Here is a 14818-nt window from a genome sequence, read left to right as displayed (position 1 = left end):
GAGTCCTTATTAGGAGGATGGACAGGTACGGAAGGATCTGCAAGTTCCTTCTTAGTGGCAGCCGCCACCACCATGGCATCAGCGGGGACACCTTTTGTGAGGAATTGCTTGTCCGACGGAGCAGTAATAAATTTAGAAGGCCTCCTAGGGACTGGCTCTACAGAGTCACGACCACCCCACGCCTTCCGAGCAACAACTTGCATAAGGGGGTCGAAAGGCGGAGACCCCCAGGAGGTGGAGGGCCGAGATCCAAACGCCTCCAGGTATACTGACTCATCCTCAGAAGGATTATTGGTGGGCCAGTTTCCCCTCTGTCTAAGGAGTTCTAGGATGTCTGAGAAGGAGACATCCTCAGAGGGGGATCTTGGGGATCCCTCTGACTCATCTAAGTCAGTATCTGAAGTGATAGACTCGGGGGAGTCTACGTGTTTCCTCTTACAGGTCCTCTTCCGTGGAGGATCTCCTGACAAGTCAGGAGAATCCTCGGAAGAGGGGGTTCTTCCCAGTGGGGAAACCTGAGGCGGAGGATCTCTGGGTCCGGGAGCAAGAGAAGTGGCAGAGATGTCGACAGGCACCATAGAGGGAGGAGCTAAGGGAATAGACTGCTGGCTGAATCCAGTGGCCAGCACACTCTTCATCACCTCGAAGGCTCCCCTCCCAGGGAGGCCCGAGAGCACCCGTTCCGAAGAGCCAGGAACTCCAGGACCCACCGAAAGGGAAGGCTCCGAGGCAGATGTCGGAGCCGAGCTCACCAAGGCCGAGGCTCCAAGGGGAAGAGCGGGGTCGGACAAGGGTCCGATGCCACTCACCCCTTCGGAGGAGACCAGGGAAGCCCGACCACCTAATCCCTCTAAGGAAGGTCTCGAAGAGGAGATAAGAGTAGAGGCTGAAGGAGCAGAAGGGGGTATCTGCCCCTCAGCCGTAGCAGAAACTATTCCCGAAGACTCCAACTCCAAACTCTGGGGTAGAGTCGAAGGAGGAACTGCAATGGGGTGTGGACTAATAGTCGTCTGTTGAGACGGACTATGTAGCATTTGGGCCAGTGCCTGTGACTTTAATAATCTACTGACCACTCTCTCTAAATCATGGTCAGAAAGTCTGGATGACCTGGAAGATCGGCTCCGATGGCTCCGTTCCGAGAGGAGAGGAGAAGCCGGAGCCGAGAGTATCGGCTCCAAGGAAGGTGACCTAGACCTCTTCCTCGAAGGAACCGTCGGAGCCGAAGAAACCATAGAAGTTGTAGGAGCCGATAACTTCTCGGCACCGACAGAAAGTTTCGATGCATCGGCTCCGGCCGGAGCCGATGCAGCCATAAAGGTAAGGGTGTCAGAGCCGATCGGAGCCGACACCGAAGCCTGAGCCACATGGTGATCGGAACCGTTCGGAGCCGACACCAAAGTGGTCGAACCAGAATCGGCACCGACAGCCATCGGTGCCGAAGGTTTGTGCAAACCAGTATCGGCTCCAGCCGGAGCCGATCTCGACTCAGAAAGAGTCGGAGCCGAGGCCGCAGGCTTAGATACAGAAGCCTGGGCCTTGGAAGGCTTGGAAGCCTTGGTAGGGGCCGACTTAGCCGGAGAGCCCTCTGGCTTAAGTAGGCCCCTCAAAATCAACTTATTTCTCCTTTCCTGCAGGACTCTCTGGCTGAAAGAATGACAAATAGCACAGGAGTCCTGCAGGTGGAGAGGTCCCAGGCAGTACAGGCAAGAAGTGTGACCGTCTGTCAGAGACATCTTCTGACAGCACGAGTCACACTTCTTAAAGCCTGAGACCCTTTCCTTAGACATGGTGTAAAAAGGACACACACACACACCTGTCCAAGAAAAATTATATTATCCCAAAAGAGAAAAACTATTCTCTAACTACACACACACACACCTTAACAAGGGGGGGATGGGATGGGAGAAGTCCTGACTAAAAACTATAACGGAATCTGGACAAAAGGGACTAAAAGTAGTCTAAAACTAACAGTTTAAGTCTAAGTTAACTTTTTAACTGAAAAAAGGGGCAAAAGCAGTTGTTTATAAATCACTTACCAGGAGCTGGTAAAAGGAGGACCTCATCAGCGAAGCGGCAAACGAGATCTGGGTACTTACCGCCTTGCATCATGGGATATGGGGCTGCCTCGAGCTGGTAAAAGTGACTCTCGAGCTTAGCAAGTGCCGAGTCCCCATCAAGCAAGAATGAAGGCGAGATTGACAACTTAACATTAGTGTAACAGTGCTATAGAAGGACATAAGTATATGTTCAAATATCACACTGCCTCAGTGGCAGCACCACCCACAATCCCTCTTATTTTATATAAAGTTCAATGGTATCCAATTTTGTTGTGTTGTTGGTTGGCTTTGATTATTTGTCTTGGTATTTTTTGGCTGTGATTTGGTTGGTTAGAGGCAATTCTTGCTACTGGTCCTTTTTGGTTCTTTTTACTTAGCACTCAAAGCCTGAATAACTGACTTACTGAGACAGAGGATAGGCTTCCCCTGATGGGAGGGACACAGGGAATTCCATGTCACATGAAGGCAGAGGAGGGACTTCTAAGCTCTGGAAAGTGGTGGCTTGGGTTTGTGCAGCTAGGCAGTGTAAAATTCAGACATCTACTGTTAGAGGTATGTAGGACTTACACACCTGTACTTTTCAGGTCAATTAATCTGTATTAAAACCGTAGGCCCCCTGAGCTCGCTGCCTGTAGCACAGTTCTCCAAGACGATCTGAGAGCTATAAGACTGCCCAAATCCATATTCTGATTAACCATTTATTTCAACAAGAACCACAAATGGATATATATCAAGTCTTAAGAGAAATAAGATACTTTTTATTTTAAGTTATTAATTACAGTTTAATAAGTACGGTGGGTCTTTAAGGCTATATGGATTTTGGTTTACACAGTCATCCAGACAGAACTCTTTCTTTGGTTAACTCTTTTCTCTTTAGTGACACTTCAGGCTACACAAGGAAACTCCCTGTCAATCATCCTTCACTCAGTAGGCTTACATCACAGTTTAACTTTGAAGGAAAACTCCACCTTCTCTTACAGATTACCTCAACCCCTAGGTAGCTTTTCTTCCCACAAATTGTTTAGGTATCAGAAACCTGCTTGTGCTTTATAAATTTCTCATTTGCACTGCTTTAGAATTAAAGGAAGGGAAAGCAGACCCACCTTTTTTAAGCTTAACTTCACTCATAATTTGCATAAGAATTTGTCTTTCTCTTCATTGCAGACCCGCCTTTATTAAGCTTAACTTCTCCCATATTTCACATAAGAATTTGTCACTATCTTCATGACGTACCACAGACAAATTGAAATCTATATTTCACACTTGTCTGGTACTGCCCACAATCTTAGACAGGCAATTAGCCTGCTGTAAGCTGCACAGCAGTTGTTATTTAAAAAAAAAGAGAGTTGTGAAACTGTTTTCCATTGCCTTTATTACAAACAGGAAGACGAGCAGTATCAGTGCACCTAGTTAATAGAGATGCCACCTGTCTCTCTTTCTGCAGAACAGAACTGATTTGTGCAGTTCTGCGGGGGGGGGGGGGGGGGGGGGGGTCATGAAAAAACAGTAAATGCGTTGATATTTTATAAGAAAAAAAAATTCTGACTTTTCTCTAAATGTCTCAGAAAGCAATGATACTACATTTAGGTAATTTTATTATCAGATAAACTAGTATAAACAGCCAACACTGCACATTATAGGCCAGACTCAATAACACCTACACTAAATGTAAACTATCTTATTTTCAAGAACATCCCCACCACATGTTTTATGATTTATAGTCACTTAGAACGATTCCAGTAAATCTGCAAGAAAATCAGTAGGAAAACTAAAATTAAGAGGAAGAAGGTGTGAGTTATGCTTGTGTTGTCTGTTCATTCAGACTTTTATCTGTTCACTAAGAATTTACTTAGTGTACATTTAGTATTGGCGTTAATCTTTATTTTGGTAATAAGATGAAACTAATTATCTTTTATTTTAGGATGGCATGGTTTGTCCTGCACATTCTAAAGTTTCAGTAAAACTGTCCAACTTTTGGCATCTTAAAAGATGGTTACCATAATAGCTGACCACATATTTTGTATAGTGATCCACTTGTAAGTGATATTTTCTGTAATTACAACAGTATTATACAAAGTAGTGTTAGACCTACATACAGAACTACTGATTTGTCTTGCTCAAGAATTATGGTTTTGATGAAGTGTTTGTATACTGCAATATAACAAATCAAGGGGCACCAATGCAACAGAAGTGGGAAAACATAACATATGAAGGCATTTCTGCCAAAATCTAAGAAATCTAAAAACAAATTTTTGCACTTTTTTGTACTGTGCTTGTAAAATACTTTTGAGGAAAAATAGCAAGTATATAACCACATTTCTCCATAAAAATATCATTCTAGTTAAGAGCAGAGCAAGTTCTTTGAAATGCTGATTAATAGCTCTTGGACTGTAGTGCTAGCTTTGATACCTCAGGAAGTGTGTGTATGTGGAGGGAGGTGTCAGTGTTCATAACATAGATCTACAAAATGACAATTCCTACAACAGCCAGGAATTTAGCTACTTTCTTTGGCTGCAATTATAAACATTCCTCTGAATGATTTACAAAAGTCTCTGAGAGAAATGTATATAATGGTCATTCAGGAATAAAATGCAAGCACTCCTGCTAGAGAAGATGTTTAGTATGTCTGTGACTCACACTACTGCCACTGTATCTCAAATGGACAGGAAAACATCATCACGTCTGTATACTTAGCATGATTAATATAAAGGGGACTTGAAATGCTTTCTGGGAAGGAGACAAAAAAAAAACACTAAAACAAGATCACGTTAATATGTCAGGCCCCATGTCAGCCATTTTGTAGAAAAACATATTAGAATTTTATAAGAAGCAGCTAGAGTTATTTTAATGCACTACAATAGTTTATATAATAAAGAAAATAATTAAAATACATTTTAAGTTCTAATATGAAGTTTTTCTTTAAAGTAGGCAATTCGGCTACTACCATTTGTCATCATTACTTATTTCAGTGAAAACTGGATTTTTTTAAGAAAAGTAGCATTGAGTACTTACCACAAAAACTTACCAACTCAATGGAGCACTTGTAGTTTTTGATAGATAAGAAAGGCACAAGATAATAAGCTAAGACAAATATTAGAAACATAGCTAACAGTGTCCCATTTTAGATAATACAACCCTTGGCATTAGGACTCCACATTCGGAAGCGGTTTACCCTATTTTCAGTTGGCATCCATAATGTAACACCATCTGTCTCCTGAATAGTGGGAAAGGGTTTAATTGGACCTTTTTTCTCCAGCACAGGAAAGTACAGTTGTGTACATCTACCATAAATGTAGATATTCGAGTGTCTTCACTGTTGCAGTCATGACTGTAGGGTTCTCCCCTGCCGGCAGGCAGCCCTCGGTCGGCCAGAATCCCAAAGTCTGGGTCCGGCGTCGGCTGTTCAACCATGCTCCCTGACGTCAGAGCGCCAGGAGTATAAAGCTGACAGCCGACGCCATCTTCTCCAGTTTTTCTTGCCCCAGATGTCAGGAGTCCCAAAACCTTTGCAAATACACCTCAGAAGAATGGTGAAAAAAGGAAATACACAAAAGTAAAAATAAGAGGGGACTGGAGGGAGGGAAACCCAGACTGCAACAGTGAAGACACTCGAACATCTACATTTATGGTAGGTGTACACAACTGTACTATGTTCATCGTGTTTCACTGTTGCAGTCATGACTGTAGGGTAGAATCCCAAAGCTGAAAGAAAGGGTGGAGGTCATAAAGAGGAAAGGGCGGCTAAAAGGCCCTGCAAAACTGCAGAGGCAAAACCTGCCCTAGACTTAGAGTAGAGAGGTAGATTGTAGTGCTTAGAAAATGTATGCACTGAACTCCAAGTGGCAGCTTCCAAAATGTCCTTGGTAGGAACTCCCCTGAGGAAAGCCGCAGAAGTGGCAGCAGCTCTGGTGGAATGAGTCCGTATACTTCCTGGGATTTGCTTTCCATGGTGAGAATAACAAAATCTGATTCCATGAGCAATCCATTTAGAAATGGTCTGTTTTGAAATGGCTTTAACTTGGGAACTTGAAGCATAAGAAACAAACAATTGTTCTGATTTTCTGATGTCCTTGGTTCTGTTCAGGTAAAAACGTAGCTGTCTGTGTATATCCAAGGAATGTAAGATCCTTTCCCCTTTATTTTGAGGAGTGGGGAAAAAGGTTGGCAAGAGGATAGTTTGATTTAAAGCCATTTTGGAAAACACCTTAGGCATGAAGGTAGGATTAGTCCTCAAAGATACCCTGTCTTGATGAAAAATAATATAAGGTTCCACAGCCATAAGAGCTTGTAACTCTGAAACTCTCCTGGCAGAGGTAAGGGCTAACAGGATGGCTGTCTTCCAAGATAAAAACTTGATGTCAGAAGAGGCAGCAGGCTCAAAAGGAGGCAAGGTTAGTTTTTCCAAAACATAGTTGAGATCCCAAGCAGGAATAGGAGGAGATCTAGGAGGTCTTAAGTTCTTAGCTCCTCTGAGAAACTGTCGCATGAGCTGGTGGGAAAAGATGGGAGGGTCTGTATTATAATGAGCAGAAATAGCAGAGGCATGTATCTTAATAGAAGAGAAAGAAAGACCCTTATGTAAGAGATCTGTCAAGTAAAGTAAAATTAAAGTAATGTTAGGAAGAAGAGGATCAGAATCCTGAGCCTGCATCCAGGAACAAAATCTTTTCCATTTTCCTGCATAAAATTTTCTAGTACTAGGACGTCTGGCTTCTAAAATGACATCCATAACCTGCTTGGGCAGTAAAGAAGAAATCAAAGGCCCTGGATTAACCAGGCCGCCAGGTTGAGAGTTCTGACATGAGAGTGTAGAACTTGACCCTGAAGTTGGGACAGAAGGTTCGGAGACTGAGGTAAAACCCAAGGGGGGTCCAGGCGTAGGTTTTTTAGAGTTGGATACCAAAACTGCCGAGGCCAATTTGGAGCCAGCAAGATTATCATCTTGGGCTTGTCCTGTTTTATCTTCAATAAAACCCGTGGAAGAAGAGGAAGAGGCGGAAAGGCATATCCCGAGAGGTTCCTCCAACTGAATGACAGGGCGTCCACTTTCCAAGCCTCTCTGTGGAAAGTCCTGGTGCAAAACATCTGTAGTTGATGATTGAGATGGGATGCAAAGAGGTCTATGTGAGGACATCCCCAGACTGCTGTTATCATCCTGAATATTTTGGTGTCCAGCATCCACTCGTGTGGATCCGAAAGATTTCTGCTCTGACTGTCTGCCAGGAAGTTTTGTTTCCCTGGTAGAAACTGAGCTTGAAGATCCAGATTGCAAGCTAGAGCTGTGTTCCATAGATCCATGGCTAGTCTGCAAAGGGGTAGGAATGAGATCCCCCTTGCTTGTTTATGTACCACATAACTGTGGTGTTGTCTGTCCGTATTAACAGTTGTCCTGGTTGTAAAAGATTCCTGAAGGCCAATAGAGCTTTCTGAATGGCTAACATTTCCTTTAAATTGATATGCAGGTGCTTCTGATCCTTTGTCCAAAGGCCCTGCAAACAATTGCCCTGAAAATGGGCTCCCCAAGCATAATCCGAGGCGTCCGTGGTTAGAATCTGAGAGGCAGGAGGTAGACGGAAGGGCTTCCCTTTGTTTAGAGCACATACCCTGGACCACCAAAGTAATTCCTTTTGAAGGCAAGGCAGGACGGAGATCAGTATGTCTAAACTGTGGCAATGCTGAGACCATACACTTTTTAGGTACCACTATATTTTCCTCATGTGTAGTCTTGCATATGGTACGAGAAGGATGCAGGAGGCCATGTAACCCACAGCCTGCAGGAATTTCCTTGCAGATAGATGAGTTAAAGTTGCCAAGGTTCTGAAAATTGAAGCCAGCTGTAACTGTTTTTCGGATGTCAGAAATGTCATCTGGGTTGTGGTGTTTGGAAGTGCACCCAGAAAAGTTATCTGTTGTGATGGTGTCAAATTTGACTTTTTTATGTTTACAGAGAATCCCAGGAACTTGAGGAGGTTCTGTACAAATTCTAGATGTTGGAGCAAGACATCTTTGCTGTCTGCCTGAATTAGACAATCGTCCAGATAAGGGTAAATTTGAATTCCCTTGAGTCTGCAGTAAGCTACTACTGGAGCCAAGCATTTGGTGAAGACCCTGGGCGCAGTAGATAACCCAAAGGGCAGCGCAGAGAATTGAAAGTGCCTTGATCCGACTTTGAACCTGAGGTATTTTCTGCGATCCTGCCTGATGGGAATGTGTAAATATGCCTCCTTTAAATCCAAAGTTACCATCCATGCATTTTTGGACAGCATTGGAAGTAGCTGCTGTAGAGTAAGCATCTTGAATTTTGGAATCTCTAGAAAGGTGTTCAAGACCGACAGACCCAGAATGGGTCTCCATGAGTTTTGCTTCCTTGGGACTAGAAAGAGCCTTGAATAAAAACCTTTGCGCCCATCTCTGAAAGAGGAACCAGTTCTATGGCATTCATAGCCAAAAGAGCTTCCACCTGGTTTAAGGCCTCCGTCCATTGATGTTTTGGAAGGTCTGGCCATCCGCTTGGCCTTGGCAAGGTGTGAAAATGGAATTTGTAACCTCTTAAAACCACATCCAAAACCCATTTGTCTTGGGTTATTTGAGTCTAATTTTGATAAAAAAAAGAGAAAGTTTTCCTCCGAGAGGGGCTTCCAGGCAAGAAGTTCCTGTAGCCCAACAGAGGGAGTCATTGAGTTTGTTTCCTTTGAGATTGTGACCTGTCCTCACCTCCTCTAGGGGTGGAAGCAGTCCACTGTCTTAGTCTATAAGCAGCTTGTGTTTGAGGCCTCCCTCTGGAACGTCTATATCTACCCCTCTGAGGCCTGTCTAAAGTGGGAAAGGACCAATTTTTAGAAGGCCAATTCCTGCTAAATCTAGGAGGCTGTACTTGTAAGAAATCTTTAACTCTTTGCATGGATTTCGCCTTATCCTCCATCTTTTTAATCACCTCTTCAGCTTTTGATCCAAACAAAACATTATGCTGAACAGGAGCATCCAATAATTTAGCCTTTACTTGTTCAGGTAAATTTTGTTCCTTTAGCCATGCATGCCTTCTAATAACTGTGCCAGAGGCCGCAGCCCTACAAGAAGCCTCCAAGGCATCAAATCCACAGTGTAAACCATGCTTCCCAACCTGTTCAGTGGCATGCAATAAGTCATGTAATTCCTTATCATCTGCACAGGCAGAAATGGAAGTAAGCTTTTGTTTTAAGACAGACAGTAGAAATTGCTGGTATTTAAACATATGAAGACAGCTTAAAGCCCTAATGGACAAAGTAGCAGAAGTGTACACCTTTTTGCCCCATCTTTCTAAGGATCGAGAATCCTTTTCAGTAGGAATAGGATTTTTGGCAGAAACGGCCTTAACTCCCTTAGGACCCTGAGAAATGGTTTCAGGGTCAGCAGAAGGGTTCTTGTATAAAAACTGATGGGAATCAGGAACCCTGTAATATCTATCAGGCTTAACAGGAGCAGGAGGAAAAGAGTCAGGGGTTAAGTTAGCCTCCGAAAAGGCATCATCCACAATATCCAAAACAGGAGGAATAGCCAGGGGTCTATGTTGGGGAAGAAGAAATTCCCTCGGTCTTTTCTTGGATTCCGAATACTCTTGTCCTTCCCAGTGGAAATGTTCCCTCATTTCATGCAAAGTTTCTCCAAAAGAAAAATCCTCAGGGGGAGAAGCTGAAGGAATGGATTCTTCAGCATCAGAATCCTCATAAGGAGGGAAAGAATATTCTTGATCGGAAGAAGAAACTGAGGAAACAGAAGCCTGATCAGAGGAATCATAAGAAACATCCTGCCTTGGCCTTTTGTCTGGAGGGGGGTGAGAATCCCTAATCATAGTAAGTAAATCCTCCGCCATCTTGAGTAACTGTTTCTGTGACTTGGGAGCAGGTTCAGAAGAGGCCTGTGTAGAAGTCTTTGATTTTGAAGGAGTCTTTGCCTTTGTCTTTGCCTTTATTAGTAGCTGAGTAGGCCTGAAAACCCCTTCGGAAGCCGGTACCTGCACAGCGGCTCCGGACCCATCCGAAGGAGCATTGTCCGAAGGTCCTGCAACAGGAATATTTAAAGGCCTGGTTGGCTCCTCATGAGAGTCCGTTTCGGACGTCGGTTCTGAAATGGCCGACGACAGGGGCTGCAAAAGTGCCTCACTGACAACGGCCGAACCTGAAGCTGGCTCCGGTTGTGCGCTATCATCAGATTTGGACCTCGGAGGCCTGTCTTTATCCTTGCGACATTTGTGAACTCCGGTAGCCGGAACCGTATCCAACGACATTTTATAATTAAAGCGCCTACCGAAGTAATGAAAAGCAAAATCGTACCTTCGCTTAATTGTACGTTGATTGAATTTAGCACAAAACCGACAACTAGCTACGTCGTGGTCAGGGCCCAAGCAAGGAATACAGTAAGAATGAAAATCCTTATGAGGTATTTGCTTCCCACAAGAAATACAATTATTAACTTTTTCTGACATCGGAGTGGAGCAAGAAAAAAAGTTTCCCCAGCGGGGTACTTAGCTTTGAGTGGAGAAGAAAGTCTTCGGATCGAAGTATATCAGTGAAATTCGTCAGGAGTCAGCCGACCGGCACTTGCGAACTGCTATCACCGCGCGGCAAGAAAGACTGGAGAAGATGGCGTCGGCTGTCAGCTTTATACTCCTGGCGCTCTGACGTCAGGAAGCATGGTTGAACAGCCGACACCGGACCCAGACTTTGGGATTCTGGCCGACCGAGGGCTGCCTGCCGGCAGGGGAGAACCCTACAGTCAAGACTGCAACAGTAAAACACGATGAACATCCTGCTGTCCAGCATGAATTTCTCATGGTAACCATTTGAAATATTGGGACCTGCTATAAGTAGACTGAATGGCAAAAAGAACAAACTTACATATACTACGTCCAAGATGACATTTCTTGGAATATTCCATTTTCTCCAAGGTATGGTGATCTCAGAGTTGGTATATATAACTTCTGGGAATGTGGGAGGCTTGCCCCCCAGCAAAAAAAAGTTTAAAGGAGAAAAGCAATTTTCAAGATTCGTTCTTCTACCGGTTTTTGGTCTTTTATTTTTGGCTTTTTGGCACTCGGCATTTTGAGTGCCAACATTTCAATAGGGAGCCATTTCTCACTCTTTGACCGATCCAGAAAAAGAAAATATTCAAGGTTGCATGATTTAACAGCTGCAATAAAATGCTCATCTTTATGTGGATCACCTGAAAAGTCACAATCGACACACACAGTATTTTTTTTACTAGGTTTCCACAGAAAGAGAAGAATGCTTTCTCTTAGGGCCAAGAATTTAAACTGCATAAACAGGTCTTGTGCATGTGGACCTCCTGATCAATGTTATTTAGTTCGCAACTTAATCTCACCTTTGCAAATCTCAGTCCATTTTGTAAGAGGGGATCTTACAAACTACAGGCAATCATGACCTTGTAATGATTCTGGGATCCAATTAATCATTAGGTTCTCGAGGCAGGCATAATCTTTCTAATCCAATAACTGGTGTTTCATACTGTCCAGTTTTGCCCATAAATACTGTAACTCTTGCCTTTAATTTTTTTCATCTATTAGTACCTTCACAGAATCAGACTGCTCACTCACTGTAGAATTTACATCCTTCAGCCTGCTGTTACTCCCACAAGATTGACTTAATTTCCTTAATTTCAGTCAGAATGACCCATAATGACATGTCTGACTTCTGCCCAGTAGCCCAGGATTCCACTGCCTCCTGTTTAATTTGATCCTTCTATTAGGCCCACCCACAGCTCCTGCAGAACTAGCTAGCTTTGTACTGTTTTTAGATTTTTTTTTTTTTTTAGGAATAAAGAAATCCATTTTGGCTCATAAAGTCCTTGGAACGGGTTATTCCTGCACCTCTGAGGCTAACTACAATTTTTCTTTCTCCTGCATGGACACAGGGACAGAGTGCTCATGCTTCTTACATGAACATTTTTAGGAAGACACATAGCAGGCAGGCCAGATGCAAGTGTCCTGAACTGCTTTAAATAGTACTGATATTGGGGTACTGGAAACTCTATCTTATCAGTAGAAGGTAGAACTATGTTATGTAACAAGTCTTTGTGTGTTAAGTATCAAGTCTTTGTCTCCCAAATGTGACATATTTTTGCTTGTGTTTTCATGCTGGCCAAGAGAATTCAATGTTGTGCTACTTGGGGTTATATGTTCCTTATGCTGTATATGCATTTCAAGTATCTACACCAGCACTTTGTCACACAATGCATACTTAGCTGTTAACAATTGACAGGACAGGCCTCCATTACAGTTCCTTTCTACTGGCATAACAGTGTCAGAGGATTACCATGGCAATCCAACATAAACACGGCATCAGAAACAAATACTAATATTTTACAAACCTTAACTGTTACACACAGAGTAAGTACAGCTAAATAATAAAGTTTTCAAACACTTGCATTAATCCAGGACTAAAAAGTTTGCTTTACATCTTAGACTTGATTCAATACTCCCCCTAAACAGTATCAAGCTGTCTGCTGGGGTGAAGGAAGGGGATAATAATGCTGTGAGGAGAAAATCACATCCCTTGGACTCTTGGATATGTTAGCATTATTTTCTGTGAAGCAATCTTTCTGATTAAGGCAGATGAATAAATAACATTTCTGGTTAACTTACTTTCCAGACTGAAAAAACAACTCTGTATGCTTGTCGCTTGCATGGTAAATGTAATAATATGTACATATAAACTGGTAAACCATGATTGTCAAGTGTATCACATCGAATCAGATACTGTACTTACTTTGGCCATTACTATTTCTTCTGTCATTCATGGTTGTTGGTCTTCTGTCAAAAATAAACTGTTGTAGTTTCTGTATCTGTTTCTTGAAAATAAATCTAAGCTGTGTATCAGGCACTAATTCAGGGTTGAGGTTTCTAAACCCAGGGAATGGTTCACAGATCTCAAAAAGGTTTATGTGTGAAAACAGTTTATTTATTAATCCAACTGGAGAGTCATCAGCACCTGTAATAAGAATAAACCAGACCATATGACACAACACAACAATAGGCTTTTACAGTCTATTAATATATGACAGAACATATTAGATAAAATTTACACCTAATATGACACAGAAAGACAAAACTCTCTAGTGCTTGGATCGCAGTAGAGACAGACTTTAAATGCAGAAGTATACTGCTTAGCCCTTTTATTTGCCCATTTTCTATCAAACTGTGCAGCTGTGGAACCTAGTAAATCAACACCTCCTATCCTTCAGAAAGCCAAATGCATTTCAGTGTTTTACAATTATTATCTAAGAATGGTAGCTTAATTTGCCACTTTTTTGTGAATAAAACAATATGCCAATGTTCTCCTGTGCCATTCATTTTCTATATTTAATTACTGTCCTTTTCTATGGTTGGAGTTTTATTAAACTCTACAAGGCAAATTATTTATATACCCACCCAATTACAAACTCATAATCAAAATGACTATCTCCTATTCAACAAATCCCCTATCTAGTCAACCAAGTGCCAAACTACCACTACAGTCATCCACAAAATGAACCACTCAAATCCAGTTTTCAGGCTACAGCCTACATAATTAACCACATACCTACCTATACACAGTCATCAAACTGACAAAAATAAAATATATATATACATTCATACATACATACAAACAAATGTTTCAAGCACGGGCATTAAAGCCCTTCTAGTTTGCCAATATGTCAAAACACTTGTTCCCATAATAAATATCCAGGCTGTTCTTAAAAATATCTAAACTAGTACTTGCTTTAATGTAATTTGGTAGTCTGTTCCAAGCATCAGCTACTCTGTCAGAGAACCAATTAGTACGCTTCTCATTCCTATAGAATCTTCGACATAGGTTATCTGACAATTCTCTAGTACTTTTTGATAACCCCAAACATTCTCAGAGGTAGTTGTCCATAAATGCCCTATATACCTGAATAAGATCTTCTCTTAAATATCTGTAAGAGACACTGTACAAGTTCAGATATTTTAGTCTTTCATAATAACTTAGATTTTCACATCCATAGATGCCCTTCATATATTTCCGCTGTACTCTTTCCAGTTTATTCATGCTTGTTTTCCTAAAGGGTTTCCATATTGTTATTCCATACTCAAGTTTGGGTCTAATGTAACTAACAAACAATGACTTCATTATGTTTCATTTCCTAGACTTTATAAATCTTTTTATACAACCTATAGTTCTATAACTATCAATAGCCAATTGGTTGGTATGATTAGAAAAACTCATAGCTGAATCTACCCATATACCCAGGTCCTTAAATGAGTCTACACTTTCAATCACTGTGTGCTGTATTAAATATTCAACTTTCAGTTCATGTCTCCCAAATCAAATATGCTTAGTTTTTTATGTATTTATCAACATATTATTCTCCTGTGCCCAAATGGTCAATTTAGTCAAATTATTTTGCAGACATGCCTTATCTGTAACACGTGTAATCAGTTTACCCAATTTCAGGTCGTCAGCATAGAGACTGTAGAACACCTCAGATGAAAAAGTAAAGTCTGAAACATACAATCTAAACAAATAAGGGCCTAGTACAGAACCCTGTGGGACACCTTGAATGTAACCAAGGATTTCACCTGTCCAGTTGGTGTGTGATACTTGCCATGTCCTATTTGTAAGCCATGCAGTTATCTATCTTATCAACAGTACATCAGTACCTAGTTGTACTAATTTATTGATTAGTGTTTTGTGCATGACCCTGTCAAATGCTGAAGTTAAGTCTATATAAATCACATCACAGCACAA

At 42.0% G+C, this 14818-nt stretch overlaps 1 protein-coding gene across 2 annotated transcripts in view; it reads right to left on the bottom strand.

The window, feature by feature from the left end:
- Positions 1–14818, bottom strand: part of LOC122809310 (guanylate-binding protein 1-like) — a 668410-nt gene that overhangs the window by 459691 nt on the left and 193901 nt on the right. The window contains exon 6 of one of the 2 annotated variants that reach the window (XM_044080705.1): positions 12818–13039. The exons of the other annotated variant lie outside the window; for it this stretch is intronic. Coding sequence (XP_043936640.1) covers positions 12818–13039 — 222 coding nt within the window. The remainder of the gene's footprint in view (positions 1–12817; positions 13040–14818) is intronic. 2 annotated transcript variants of the gene reach the window in all.

This window comes from Protopterus annectens, chromosome 8.part0 (genome assembly GCF_019279795.1).
Source record: "Protopterus annectens isolate FY-2018-M chromosome 8.part0, PAN1.0, whole genome shotgun sequence".
NCBI lineage: Eukaryota > Metazoa > Chordata > Ceratodontiformes > Protopteridae > Protopterus > Protopterus annectens.
Note: the sequence above shows the minus strand (reverse complement) of the source record. Positions and strands in the feature narration are given on the sequence as shown.